This window comes from Corythoichthys intestinalis, chromosome 12 (assembly GCF_030265065.1).
Source record: "Corythoichthys intestinalis isolate RoL2023-P3 chromosome 12, ASM3026506v1, whole genome shotgun sequence".
NCBI lineage: Eukaryota > Metazoa > Chordata > Actinopteri > Syngnathiformes > Syngnathidae > Corythoichthys > Corythoichthys intestinalis.
Window position 1 is genome coordinate 42024524 of NC_080406.1, and position 14845 is coordinate 42039368.

General features: G+C 37.4%; 1 protein-coding gene across 1 annotated transcript in view; it reads left to right on the plus strand.

The window, feature by feature from the left end:
* Positions 1-12271, plus strand: part of LOC130927583 (BRCA1-associated RING domain protein 1-like) — a 36559-nt gene extending 24288 nt beyond the window's left edge. The window contains exons 9-11 of the mRNA XM_057853522.1: positions 446-538; positions 8315-8412; positions 11199-12271. Coding sequence (XP_057709505.1) covers positions 446-538; positions 8315-8412; positions 11199-11543 — 536 coding nt within the window. The 3' untranslated portion in view covers positions 11544-12271. The remainder of the gene's footprint in view (positions 1-445; positions 539-8314; positions 8413-11198) is intronic.
* Positions 12272-14845: the final 2574 nt, after the last annotated feature.

Below are 14845 nucleotides of genomic sequence, written 5' to 3' on the forward strand. Positions count from 1 at the left end.
AGCATGTGATAGGTTTTTCCCTCCAGGTGTAATTGGTTGGGCTTCACTATCAGCATCACTGATGTGAGAAGTACAAGCAATAAGCTTGAGTTAAAATTTGGACTGACCTCTAATCACATTTTCTGATTGCTTCAGGCAGTCTTGTAAATCATTTAGAGTGAGAGTGGATTTGCAATCTAAAACAATCACCAGATGCAGGTTTCCTTCACAAAAGTCAAAGCTTATGAATGAGATTTCAATAAGCAAGAAATCAGAAAAATGGGGTAAATTTGAAGACATTTTAGTTTTATTATTTTAGTTTTATATTTTACTGCCTTAATGTTGAACAGTTGTGCTGTTTAAATAACATTGACGATCTAAAACTAGATGTGAAAGCAGATCCACCCAGAAAATAACACTGAGCAGCTGACATTGCCTTTTTTATGTGTATGTTGCAATTTCTCAGTAAGTCATATTGTGGTGCCTGAAGGACCCACGCCGCGTACTTACTCCATCCTCCTTGGACATCTTGCTGGCTGCTGGATCGTCAAATACAGCTGTAAGTAAATATAATATTGAGTAGCTTCCCGTTTGATTGCTTTTTTGAAGGTGTTCTTTCTTAACATTTTGATTAAATTCTTAGTTCAGTTGCATTAGGTCATATGTATAAAAACATGTAAAATCTACTTTAATGTAGAAGTGCAACAATCGACAACTAATCGATTAGCAAATCAAACGACAACTATTTTTATAACCGATGAATCTTTTAGCACCTTCTTCACCGTAAACTTGTTGAAATTCTTAAAATGATAACGTATATTTAACTTCTCAGTTCTAAATATCAGATTTCTTTGTTGTATTTGTGTTAAGTCAAAGTAGGACATAAACATAAATCTGCTTTTACCTGGGAAAACAACAACATTTTTGCCAATTTTTGAACATCTGTCTAAACTAGCTTCTTAAAGCTGCAACAACTAATCGATTAAATCGATTAATAAGCTAGTTTCCGACAAATTTGATAATCGATACAATTGAAGGAAACAGTAATCCATATTCACAGGTGGGTAGAGGGCACTTGTGCTCTTTGGATGGGCGAGGTTTCATTTTTCTCGTCTAAATTCCATGAATTTGGTGTATTTCTTTGGCCTAATATGGCCATGTAATGGGTTACAATTAGACGTGTGTGAAATTTCCGATTCTTCCTTCCGATTCTTAGATTATTCGCGATTCGGCAGTGGAAGATTTGAGAACGATTCACAAACATCGAAATTCCGATTATTGAAATATGTCAAGTAAAGCGAGACTAAAACACAGTCAACGCGGTCTTCCGGACCTCATGAGGAACGGACCCAGAGTAAACATCATGTTTGTCATTTCTCGGGTAATGACAATGCTTAACTCAGGGCTCTGGCTCAACTCATGCTGCTAGATAAAAAAACAATAATACCTGACTGCTGCCGTCAGCCGCTACAAACGACGTCCACATAATCCTAATAATAATAATAATAAATATCCTATGTATATAGAACTAGATGCGAAATGACAGACTCAGCGACGTAAGCAGCACATGTCTAGAAAGCTAGATGCGAAATGACAGACTTGCCGGCGTTAGTAAACAGTCGCCATCTTAAAGCAGTAGACTTCCCAAGAAGGCTGTTGTAACTTTTTATCTAAAATGCTCATAAATTGGCAAAATCTTGACTTGAATCTATCTTTAAAACAGTTGTTTCACATGTCGAAAGTAGACAGAAGGGAAATTATGGAATGACAGGAGCTATTTTAAGAACTTTAACAGTTGATTCACAACATTAAATTAATTCAATGTAATTTGAAGCTGCTGATATAGAATTTGAACTGTTAACTTGATACTGAAATAGTCGTTTATTTAAGCCTGAGAGGCTTTTTGTACAATTTTGTAACTAATGTACGAAAGATCAAAAGCAGGAACAGCTTGGGGGGGTCAGCAATAATTGAATTATAATCGAATCGTAGCCTCTGAATCGTAATTGTAATCGAATTGTTAGGTGCTTAAGATTCCCACCTCTAGTTACAATACAGTATAATAAGAACAGTTCATATCGATGAAATTGTGCTGAGAAAAAATATACCGTGATTTTTTAAAAAAAAATCAAACATTGTAAGCAATTACTCACAATGTTACTCATTACGTGAGTATTCTTTTCAACAAACGCTATTTTAATTGTACTTGAATACATTTTTGGATGACTACTTTTACTTGAGTAATATTATTTGGAAGTAACGCTACTCTTACTTGAAGAAATTTTTTGGCTACTATACCCACCTATTTCCATATTGTATTCATTGTACAACATGCCAAAAACAACTTTGAGGTAAATTGTGAAGGTAATTTAAGGAAGTGACATTTATCAGATTAATCGTTTAATTGTCCGATCAATTGATTATGAAAGTAATCGTTAGTTTCACCCCTAGTTTAGTGCATCTTCTAATATGTAATTAGCGTACATTCGTCAGGAAATATTTTAAGAGCTCCAATTTCCAATGATTGCCAGATTTTTTTAACAGATACTCCACGGCCTGCATACCAAATGCATAAAAGTCTGCCCCCCCACCTATATTTTACTTTTGACTTTTGAAACACTTGTGACCTATTTTAAAGATCAATTTTCAGGTGTTTGGCCTGTTTAAACATCATCTAGTTTGACAGATTCAGTGGTTGCTCCACCTATTGTGTAACTGACACATTGTGAGGGATAACACAGTGTCAGGGTTGGTGACAAAATTGACAAAGTTCTTATTTTTACTGTTATATTTGCAAACCAGCCACCCTGCTGGTATTACTTTAAAAGTAAAAAAAAAAAAAAACAACAAAAAAAAGCAATTTGCTGATTCGTACCGCGTCATGCCAGCGACCTTGAATGCTGTATCTAAGTGTAATTACTTGACCGTGTCTGTATAGGCTAGCGTGACCAGGCGAGTTCTGTTATTCTCCACCAGTAAGTCAATTTGAGCTGCAATTCCCGTTTTAATGTGTGCTTGTCTCGCTTTTTGCAATGCAATATGCCAAGAGAGGGAAAAAAAACTGTTTTTCATTCTTGCAGGCTGAGCACCCGACACAGCTTGTCTCCCCCATGACAGTCACAGTGACATGCTAGCTTTTTTGTCCATGTGCCCGCGTCCTTGCTCACATAAGGCAGTTGAGCTGTCATTGCCACCTGTCTTTGTGCGCTACTGCTGTCATGCTGACCAAGACCTGGCATGCCTCTTTGATTCCCTAGCAACCTCAAAATGTATTTCGGTTTGAAGCTGTCACAAACAATACGCAATTAACTGTTTGAGAACAAAAAATTTAAAAGTATTGTATTAAATGTGGATAATGTTCTGAAGCTCACACTGCTGGCCAAAAGTATTGGCACCCCTGCAATTCTGTGAGATAATGCTTAATTTATCCCAGAAAATTATTGCAATTACAAATGCTTTGGTTGTAGAATGTTAATTTATTTTGCTTGCAAAGAAAAACGCAGAAGAGAATGAACTTTTTAAAAAAAAAATCATTATCATTTTACATAAAACTCCAAAAATGGGCCGGAAAAAGTATTGGCACCCTCAGCCTAATACTTGGTAGCACAACCTTTAGATAAAATAATGGCGAAAGACCGCTTCCGGTATCCATCAATGAGTTCCTTACAATGCTCTGCTGGAATTTTAGAGCAGTCATCTTTGGCCAATTGCTCCAGGTCTCTGAGATTTGAATGACGCTTGCTCCAAACTGCCATTTTCAGATCTCTCTCTGAGGGAGACCCAGCTTTCTCAAACTGGGCCCTACATTATGCTGCACAATTTGTTGGTAGTCTTCAGACTTCATAATACCATGCACAGGGTCAAGCAGTCCAGTGCCTGAGGCAGAAAAGCAACCCCAAAACATCAGGGAACCTCTGCCATGTTTGATTGTGGGGACTGTGTTCTTTTCTTTGAAGGCCTCGTTTTTTTCCCCCTGAAAACTATGTTGATGCCTTTTCCCGAAAGCTCTACTTTTGTCTCATCTGACCAGAGAACATTCTTCCAAAACGTTTTTTGGCTTTCTCTGGTAAGTTATGGCAAACTCTAGCCTGGCTTTTTTGTCTCTGAGTCAGAAGTGGGGTCTTCCTGGGTATCTTGTCATAGAGTCCCTTTTCATTCAGACGCCGACAGATAGTACGGGTTGACACTGTTGTACCCTTGGACTGCAGGACAGCTTAATCCTATTTGGATGTTAGTCGAGGTTCTTTATGCAGCATCCGCACTATCTTTCGTTGAAATCTCTCGTCAATTTTTCTTTTCCGTCCGCATCTAGGGAGGTTAGCCACAGCGCCATGGGCTTTACATTTATTGATGGCACTGCACACGGTAGACACAGGAACATTCAGGTCTTTGGAGATGGACTTGTATCTTTGAGATTGCCCATCCTTCCTCACAATTTTTCTTCTCAAGTCCTCAGACAGTTCATTGGTCTGTTCTTTTCTCCATGCTCAATGTTGTACACACAAGGACACAGGACAGAGGTTGAGTCAACTTTAATCCATTTTAACTGGCTGCAAGTATGATTTAGTTATTGCCACCACCTGTAATGTGCCACTCGTACCTAACAGGTGCTGTTGATTACACAAATATGAGAAGCATCACATGATTTTTCAGAGTGCCAATACTTTTGAGTTTTGTGTAAAATGATAATGATTTAAATTTTTTCCCCTCACTTTTGTGTTTTATCATTGCAAGCAAAATGAATGAAGATTTTACTACCAAAGCATTTGTAATTGCAATCATTTTCTGGGAGAAATTGAGCATTACCTGACAGAATTGCAAGGGTGCCAATACTTTTGGCCAGCAGTGTACCTCAGCGCGAGGAAAACAAATGTTGAACAATCTTGGTTTCTTCTAACGCGCTTCTCTGACCAATAGGCTATAGATAATGTTCAAATATTTTCTGTCATTTTTGCAGTTTTTTTTAACCGATATATTTCTCTTGAAACTGATTATACAGATACAGCAGTTGCGCAATAGCCAAGAAATATTGTGAACTTGAAAACTAATGTTTTATTTATTTATTTTTTAAGTAAATGAAACAAATTGAATTTTATTTGTTATGAACAGTAATGAAGTTAGGGTGGGAGAGGTATCAGAAATCTATTCGAAATGCATCGCAATTCTGCAGTTAGGCTTTGTTACAGTAATTAGCTAAAATGCTAATGACTCTGGAACACTTAGTGCCGTTATCTGGAGCAATTAATTCCAGTGCCTGCTCAAGTATCGTTCAAATTCACCTTCTGAAATTAGTCTTAGCCAGTGTAATATCCATAGGCAGTGGAAATTATGGCAGAAAGACTTGTGAATGACTGCCTTTTTTTTTAAATTAGTAAAAAAAAAAAAAAAATTGAAAATGATGGGGAACATCGCTCCATTGATCGCAAACTTATCAATGAAAAAATATCATTAATGAAATTATCTGTGTGTAATTTTGTTCTGTTTCAAAACATGGTATATTGTTTGCATATGCATATTGTTTTTTGGCAGTTGTTTAGAATTTATATTCACTGAATGTTCTTGATCTGATATGCACCTTGGCATTGTTTACTTGAACCCACTCGTTTCTCTAAACTAGGAACGTGCCAGACGCTCTGCTAGGCCAAAGCTACCATTTTGATCCTGCCAGCATCATTTGTTTGTTTCAAAGATTAAGCCATGAAAGTCTAAGAACACACGCCTTGCAGAGCTAAACTCCGAATGTCAGTTATGCTTCCTTTCTTTGGTGGATTATTGAAATAATAATTAGCATTAGATGTCAACGCTCAGCTTCTGATTAGGGTTTTGCATGTGTAGACACAATTATTATTATTATTTTTTTTATAATGGTGTTAAATACATGAAAACTATAAAGCTAAGGTGATAATGTTGGAAACCTGACATGTCATAGGAAACATTCAGAATACAGCTCTGTACCTGTTTTTCTACCATTGTGGAGACACTTTACAAAATTAAAAACAAAAAAAAAGCCCCTTTCATTGCCAATGGCCAAAAAAAATCAAAATGTAGCTTGTCGTCCTTTTAAAAAAAAAAAAAAAAAAATTAGGAAGTCAAGGCACACAAAAGAACCAAAATATAAAAATGCTCTGATTTATTTCCAATAGACCCATTCATTTCCAAAGGCAAAAAAATTACCCGATACTAACAGGAAGTGACCCGAAAAAGCCTCAATCTACAGGGAGTGACCAGTGAACAGAAAGTGAACCAAAATTACCCTAAAATCAACAGAAATGTATAAAATGTTCAAGAAGTGATCCCGGAATGCCCCAAAGTGACCCAAAATTAAAAGACATGACAAGAATGTACTCTAAAATTAACAAATAAGGGACCAACAATTAACTCATTGCCCACCATTGACAACTGTAGACATCCAATTCATTCAAACTGGGAGGACTGGATGAGAATGGTCATCTGTCAATGCCATTGAAAAGACGATTGCCATTGCCAGAGGACCAATCGATTTTGACTGGGAATCTTTGTGAAGTTGGCCCCCCATCAGACAAATTAAAATTAAAATTATGTCAATCCTTTGTGCTTGTTTGTTATGTAAAACGGGTTTTTTTGTGCTGCTATTGTTTTTGAGATATTTACAAGTTTTATAGTTCAATCTTAAGTCAACCAGCCCCCCATTTTGATTAAAAATGGTGTCAATTGTTTATGCTTTGTTTGTGCTGTAAACATTTTAATTTGTGCTGCAATCGTTTTTAAGATATTGAGATATTAATTTCAAGTGATGATGTTACGCAGCCCCCATTTATTACAAAATGACCCAAAGATAGTGACATTTGTTTGTGCTCATTTGTGATATATATATATATATATATATATATATATATATATAAAAACTTTCGATGTTTAAAGAAAAAACACTGTGCATTTATTTTGTTATTTGTCATATAGTCTTTGCCCTATGTGCCTTTCAGCCTTTACAGTTGTATATGTATAGGATGCTGTTTAGCTATTTTATGGTTCATCTTCAGCTGTGTACGGCTGTGGACATCCTTTTTGTCATCAGGGGGGACTATGTTACGGTCACTTCTGTGATCCTCTGTGTTCCTTAGGACATCCACCACAGGGCGGTGCCTCTTTATGTTGTATGTTCACTTTCTTCTTTAGTTGTTACCTACTTTTTGGGGAGTCAAGTGTGATCATGTGTGCGTAGTCCGTTGTACTTCTGAGTGACGAGTGGTTGAGCTGGATTTATTTTTGTCTATTTAAAGTGCATAAGTGGACGTCTGCTCCCTTTTTTTACCTTTTATGCACTCATCTTGCCCTGCCACGTGTTGCACAGTGATTCAGATATGTTAATTCTGTCATTACATCATGCATCAGAAATCAATATCTCAAAAACAATGGCCGCACAAATGAAGCAAAACCGATTGCCACCATTTTAGCCATTTTTAATCAAAATGGGGAGCTGGTTGACCTCAGATTGACCTATAAAAAATTACAGTGATTTAAAAAAACGATAGCACAAACGAAACTTTTTGACAGTACAAACAAGCACACGATTGACATTTTCAAATAAATTTGCGTCTGATGGGAGGGCGAACTTCACGGATGTTGACTTGCAGGGGCGAATAAACAAACATTCATATGCCCATCCAAGTCAAAATGGACTTTATCCAGTGAGTTAACAAAGAAATGACCTGAAAATGCCTCAAAATTAACAGGGGTTGAAAATAGTATTTTCTAGTTACAAAATATCCCTGACAATGAACACAAACTTCACAACCCTTTACATCGCAAACATGTGTAACTCACTGTATTTTCTAATTAAATAGTTCATCGTTTTGCCTAGAAAGTAGAAATATATTAAGCTATGAAAATGGAGGTCCTTTTGATGTTCCTTTCCAATCAAGCGATTTAAAGAGGCTTTCAAAGCTAATCTCCACCGCACATGATATCACACAGGTTACAACTCATTTCAGAGTGCATATGGCCGCTTATCGCGGAGTTAACACTTGACCACAGAGCAGAACAAATCTATTCCTCATACTGTGGTAATACATTGCTTTTTGCAGCCTAAAAAAATATCAGAAGGTTGGCTGTCAAAATTCCGTAATTCGACTTTCAGGAGGCAGAAAAGAAAATTCCCAAAATCTGCCAAAGCATTAGATACTTCAAACAAGGGCTGCTTCATTAACTTGATCATACCATGGGCATATTTTTTGTCAAGCAAGTGCTGTTTGCCAGCACTTGAAGTCTTCCAACTCATAAACAACATTAGCTTTGTCATTCCACTCTTTCAAGTCAATATAATTAGTGGTGGCTTTGATTTTTTTCTTGATGCTAGGGGTGGAGGCTTGTTTGCAGGCAGGCAAGCGGATGCCAGAAAACGAGCACGAAGCAGGAGAGGGCCCCCGGCGCAGTCGCATCAACCAATGCAGTTTGGTAAGACGCTCTTGCATCATGTTGTGACATTGAAACCAATCAGTTTATTTCAGTAGAAAACGTTACAGAAATAATTAACTGTAAATACATATTCAAGGTAAACAATACAATTAAAAGCTCCTAACACTGTCACATTTTCATACAATTATAAATACTATTAAAAAATTACAATCATGACATTTTATTTAAATTTGATTTAATTTTACAATAAGCAAAATGACTACAATCACAGACATTGACAGACGATAACAATATAAATTCACACGTGAAATTATGTGACTCATTTTTAACAGGTAAATGTTCACACTTCAACACTTTAGTCAGATTAACAAGCAATCATTCACTTTCTGCACTGTTTTTTTTTTTTTTTTGAAATGGTATATTTGTGCTTTCAGTGAATTCATTCTAATTGTACTTGCTTGAACAATAATGCAGGTAGTCCCTGGCTTACGACGTACCCGTCTTATGTGATTTCAAGTTTATGAGCGGGATCGCGTACACAAGAGGAAGAGCGCATTATGTTCCCACGAAGCCAGCCGAGTGAGGGAGAGGGGCAATTGTAATGGATTGAAAATATCCCATGATTGATAAAAATCATAAATATGTTAATTAAAAAGACAGATGAAACACTTGTGTAAAATGTTAGTGTTATAAAAAGCGGTTAAAACAGATTTTAATATGGTTAACATAACAGTATTAATATTCTTTGAAATCATTTTAGAAATAACTGAAACGATGTGAGATATGTGCTCTGCTAGTTTAGCCTCTGTGAGAAAAGTGATCGGCAATCGAGTAGTAGTGTCTGCTGAACGAAGGAAGAGGGAGAGCTTGCCACTTTGCCTCATTCTCTTTTGAGCTATTGAAGGCAAAACATTGTTGTCGGAGTATTCATTCTGATATCCCGTTTCAGGTATGAAACACTGCACAAAGCACTTAGATATAAATTGTAAATATTTCGTTATTTATACATGTATCACTTTTCTGTGAATGTTAAGAAGGTCAACTTGCTCTTTATTTCCTAAGCTAGTTCTCCAGTTAAGGGTTAAAATACCCATCATTAACAGCCGATGTGAGCTATTGCTTGGTCATTCGTGTTTATATTTATCTGCTTAGACATACAGTGGTACCTCTACATACGAAGTTAATTCGTTCCAGGAGCTTGTTTGTAAGTCGAACTGGTCATATGTCGAGCAGTATTTTCCCATATGAATACATTATAATTCCATTAATTGGTTACACAGCCTAAAAACCTCCACTAAATCCTTAATAAATACTGTTACTATTGCAAATAGCAATTACTAAGGGCAAAACAAATTATGAATAAAAATCAGAATAACAATAATATAATCATAGCAATAATAATAGACATTTGTTGCTGTACCTGAACGCACCGCGGGGCTGACGGGGCGGTGAGCAAGAGAGCACTATTTTACTTGGTTTCGATCCTGGCGTCAACAGCAGTGGACACTAGGCGAGTTGATGGAATAAATGATTAGAAACCTGACGAAACTGGCGATTTCTTTAGCGATGTTACCACAATAAGAATTGTCACCTTAACTTATGAAGACTGGCGAAAGGAGGAGGACCGCCGGCCGAGATCGACATTCTACGGCCCTACTACTGAATATTACATTGAATGAATAATTTTGTATATCAAAAAGGAAGAACTTTGGAAAAAGGGCACATTATTTAAAATGCTTATATATTTTTGTTTTTAGGACATTTTATGTTCGATACAATTCTCCTTTGAACTATTGGAAGGCAAAACATCTTGGTCTGAGTGTTCATTTTGATATCCCTATTCTTCGTGTACATTTGTTGCTTGTGAAGCATTCATAGAGGCAACACCTGTATATAACATCTTTTGTACAGTTTGTTGTGCGTTTTCAATCATGGTCGAATACTTGGGGCGAGTTTATGTGATTGTTTTAGATCAGTGGTCTCCAAACCGGACCTCAAGGCCCGCTGTGTGTCCTGGTTTGTGTTCCAACCAATCCAACACAGACAGTTCAACCAATGAGGTTTTTGCTCAAACATGCAGCACTAGACTGCAATCAACTAATTGCACTCGTAAAACACCAGATTCGTAAAAAGGTGTCATCTTGTTTGGTTGGAATGAAATCCTGCACCCTCAGCGGGCCTTTGTGGAATAGGTTGGAGATCCCTGTTTTAGATGATGTGCAGACGCTAACTGATAGATGATAATTGTTTTTGTGTAGTTATTGCTGTTTTGCTGTAGCTTGTTATAAACGCAAATTTGAATAGCTGTTATTGAAGATTAAACTGATTTAATTTCATTTTTATTTTCGTTTCATTCTGCAAGTGTTGATGTCATGAGCAGCTGAATAAAGTCGGCAAACCACACGGACGTATGACATCGTCATTTCGGAGTTTAACTCGCTGTCTAGCTAGGACGTAGTAGCTCCAAGTCTTGGCGAGGACAGTACAATGACGTATAATACATGTTTTTGGGTAGTTTTTAAAAAAAAAAATTATTTAGGGGTACTTAAAGGGTTAATTCTGATTTATTCAGAAATCCGGGTTACCTCGCTAGCATAGGAACGGAACTCGTTCGTAACCCAGGGACTACCTGTAATGATAATTTTTTAAACTTAAATACAGCTATCTAAATGTGCATTTAACAAGTCAGTCTTTAAAACCTCTGCTGAAAACAACCTTTTGTATTTCTTCACATTGTAAATATATGACTAGATTAATATATATTTATATATACTGTATATATTATATATTCAATATATAAATCTTTTTCATCACGTTACCTGTAGCTCCCACCGCTCTTCGACGGCTGTTTCTTCTTCCTCTTGGGCTCCTTTAAGTCACCTAAAAAGAATGAGCTGGCCAATCTGCTCCGCGAAGGAGGAGGTCAACTTCTGAGTCGGCAGCCCAAACCTGACAGTGATGTGACTCAAACACTAAATGCTGCTGCCTACCACGCTATGCCAGGATCAGACCAGGCTCTCTGCACCCAGTATATCATCTTTGACCAGCAGGGCCCACATAAGCCAGCTGTGGTTCGAAGGGGCAAAGTGTGGTCTGCTCCCTCCTCATGGATCATCGACTGTATCGCTGCTTTCCAGCTCCTTCCTGTACCAAACCTTGCATCAGAATAGTCTTTATTTTTAACACCAATTTCTGTATTTGCTTATCACAAGAATTATTTCATCTTTGTGATTTGTTGCAACAATGTTGATGTGATTTAATGTTTATTATGGAAATACTATAAGTGACGGTTACTGTGTGTATTACCCTCAGTGGATTAAATGGATGCCTTATGTTTTTGAGAAAAAGTATTACATGGTCTGCTTTGATCTCATAGATTCATACTATATAGTACAGTGATCCCTTGTTTTTCGCGGTGAATGGGGACCGCGATGTACCCTCACTTACACACATGCACAATGAGTTGCCACAGCACACTACCGCTTGTGTTTAACAAGCTCAATGAGCTCATACATTCGGCGCCTTTCAAGCTTCTCTGGCAAGATCAAAGCTTCAGAGCTGTTACTTATCGTTAACTTTAATAATCAGCTGCTTGTTGAGCAAGAAAAGCAGCAGCCGGGAGAGGTGAGAGGCTCTATGTGATCGAATCGGAACATCTCTAAAATACTGTATTTTTTAACTGGGAAAAAAAATCTGTGATTGACTGCTGGCGCGAAGTAGCAAGGGAACACTTTGTTTTACTGTGTCTCATTTGTTGTAAACTGCATTGAGAGGTATGGTAAAATCAATATTTTAGTTAAGGAGACCAAGGTCTGAGCTGTTATAATAATGGATCCCTTGAATGTAGCTACTGTACATACATAAAACTACACTGTTATGGCAAACTGACTCGGCCGACGTCTTCGTTGATCACACGAGGAATTTCAATGTTATTCTACAGGTTTAACAATGATAATTCAGGGGACCTACTCATTTGTCAATATCCCCAACACCACTGAATGACAGGAATCATCAATGGGTCTGTGCTGAATGTATGAGAGGAAAAAATGCTCAAATAAGACACAATTATTATTTTTTTTAACCACAACGCCTTTGAAAACTGCACTGATTACTTAACCCCTTCAGATCTGCATTTTTTCTGCTTGGCAAAAAATATATATATTACTAAATATTTCATCCTTTAATTGGTTATTTTTAATGTTAATGTGTTTTTGATGAAAAATCAGCACTTTACGTTATCCTTTTTTGAAGTTGGATTTGGTCAGTCATTTTCAAAGAGCCAAAAAAAGAAAAGCGCGTACCAAACCTGTTTATTTTGATGGTTAAAGTTTAAACCAATCATCTCCCAGAAGTGGCAATAGCAACTAAATTCAGTGTATTTGTTGGTTTACAGACGCGAACACGACATGTCCTTCAGCTGCATGCTTAGGTCTGAAGGGGCTAAAGCCCTTTATAACTATGAAACACATTCAAGTATGTTGTGCTTATGACTAGTTTAAAAAAAATGGGCATTAAATTTGAAAAAAGTAAAATACTCATCAAGAATTTTGCACAATTTTAAGTGTAATCGAACAAGTGCGGATCATGCAATTTTTTAGACTAAAGTACATATTCAGCCTTAACTGATATGCGTATACCTGTGTAGTAAATAATTCAAAGATCATGTGCTGTAGTTATTAAGACTTCCATTGACAGTGATAGATAAATCCATGTGATCTGTGATGGCTGGCATTGAGTGCTTTTGATTCACTGCCATTGACTGAGTTACGTTATACGTCCAATTTGACTGCAGGTCAAAACTAATTGGATGTCAAGCACCATCAATGGCAGCCAATGACTTAACACTCATTGACAAAATTACAATGGTTTATATACAGTGTATGAAAAAGTATCTGAACATTTTGGAATTTGTCACATTTCTGCATAAAATCATCAAATGAGAGCTGATCTTTGTCAAAATCACACAGATGAAAAAACTGCTTTACCTAAAACCACCCAAAAATTTATAGGTTTTCATATTTTAACGATGATAGTATGCAAACAATGACAGAAGGGGGGGGGGGAATAAGTAAGTGAACCATCGTTTTTTATGTTTTGAGCCACCCCCCCCCCCCCCCCCCCCTTTGGCAGCAATAACTTCAACCAGACGCTTCCTGTAGCTGCAGATCAGTCTGGCACATCGATCAGGAATAATCTTGGCCTTTTCTTATCTACAAAACTGCTGTAGTTCAGTCAGATTCCTGGGATGTCTGCCATGAATCTCTGTCTTTAGGTCATGCCACAGAATCTCAATGGGGTTCAAGTCTGGAATTTGACTTGGCCACTCCAGAACATGTATTTTGTTCTTCTGAAACCATTCTGAAGTTGATTTACTTCTGTGTTTGGGATCATTGTCTTGTTGCAGCATCCATCCTCTTTTTAGCTTCAACTGTCTGACAAACGGCCTCAGGTTTTCCTGCAAAACATCCTGATTAACTTTTGAATTCATTTTTCCATTAATGATTGCAAGTTGTCCAGGCCCTGAGGCAGCAAAAAAAGCCCCAAATCATGATGCTCCCTCAACCATGCTTCACGGTGGGGATGAGGTGTTGGTGTTGGTGAGCTTTTCTATTTTTCCTCCACTCATGACGTTGTGTGTTACACCCAAACAGTTCAACTTTCGTTTCATCAGTCCACAAAATATTTTGCCCAAACCTTTGTGGAGTGTCCAAGTGCCTTTTTTGCAAATGTTAAACGGGCAACAATCTTTTTTTTTTTTTTTTTTTTTAACAGGAGTGGCTTCCTCCGTGGAGTCCTCCCATGAACACCATTCTTGGCCATAGTTTTACATATAGTATATGTGTGCACAGAGATATAGGACTGTGCCAGTGATTTCTGAACGTCTTTAGCAGACACTCAAGGGTTGTTTTTTTACCTCTCTGCGCTGAACTCTTGGCGTCATCTTTGGTGGACGGCCACTCCTTGGGAGAGAAGCAACTGTGCCAAAATCTCTCCATTTGTAGACAACTTCTCTGACTGTCGATTAATGAACATCCAGACTTTTACAGATGGGTTCGTATCCTTTCCCAGCTTTAAACATCAACCATCCCTGATTACAGGTCTTCAGACAGCAGTCATGATGCATATCAGGCAAAGTTTCTCATCAAGACAAGTCTGAGCAGGTGTGTGTTTTATAGTGGGCAGCTTTAAACCACTCATCAGTGATTGGGCACACACCTGACTTTGATTGTTTGGTAAAAATTAGTTTCAATTGCTCTTTGTCTCCTTAAGCAGAGGGTTCACTTACTTATTTTCCCCCCTTCTGTCATTGTCTGTGTGCTATCCTCATTAAAATATGACAACCTATAAATACTTGGGTGGTTTTGGTTAAAGCAGACACTGTTTTACATCTGTGTGATTTTGACAAAGATCAGATCACATTTGATGGTGATTTTATGCAGAAATGTGAGAAATTCCAAAAGGTTCAGATACT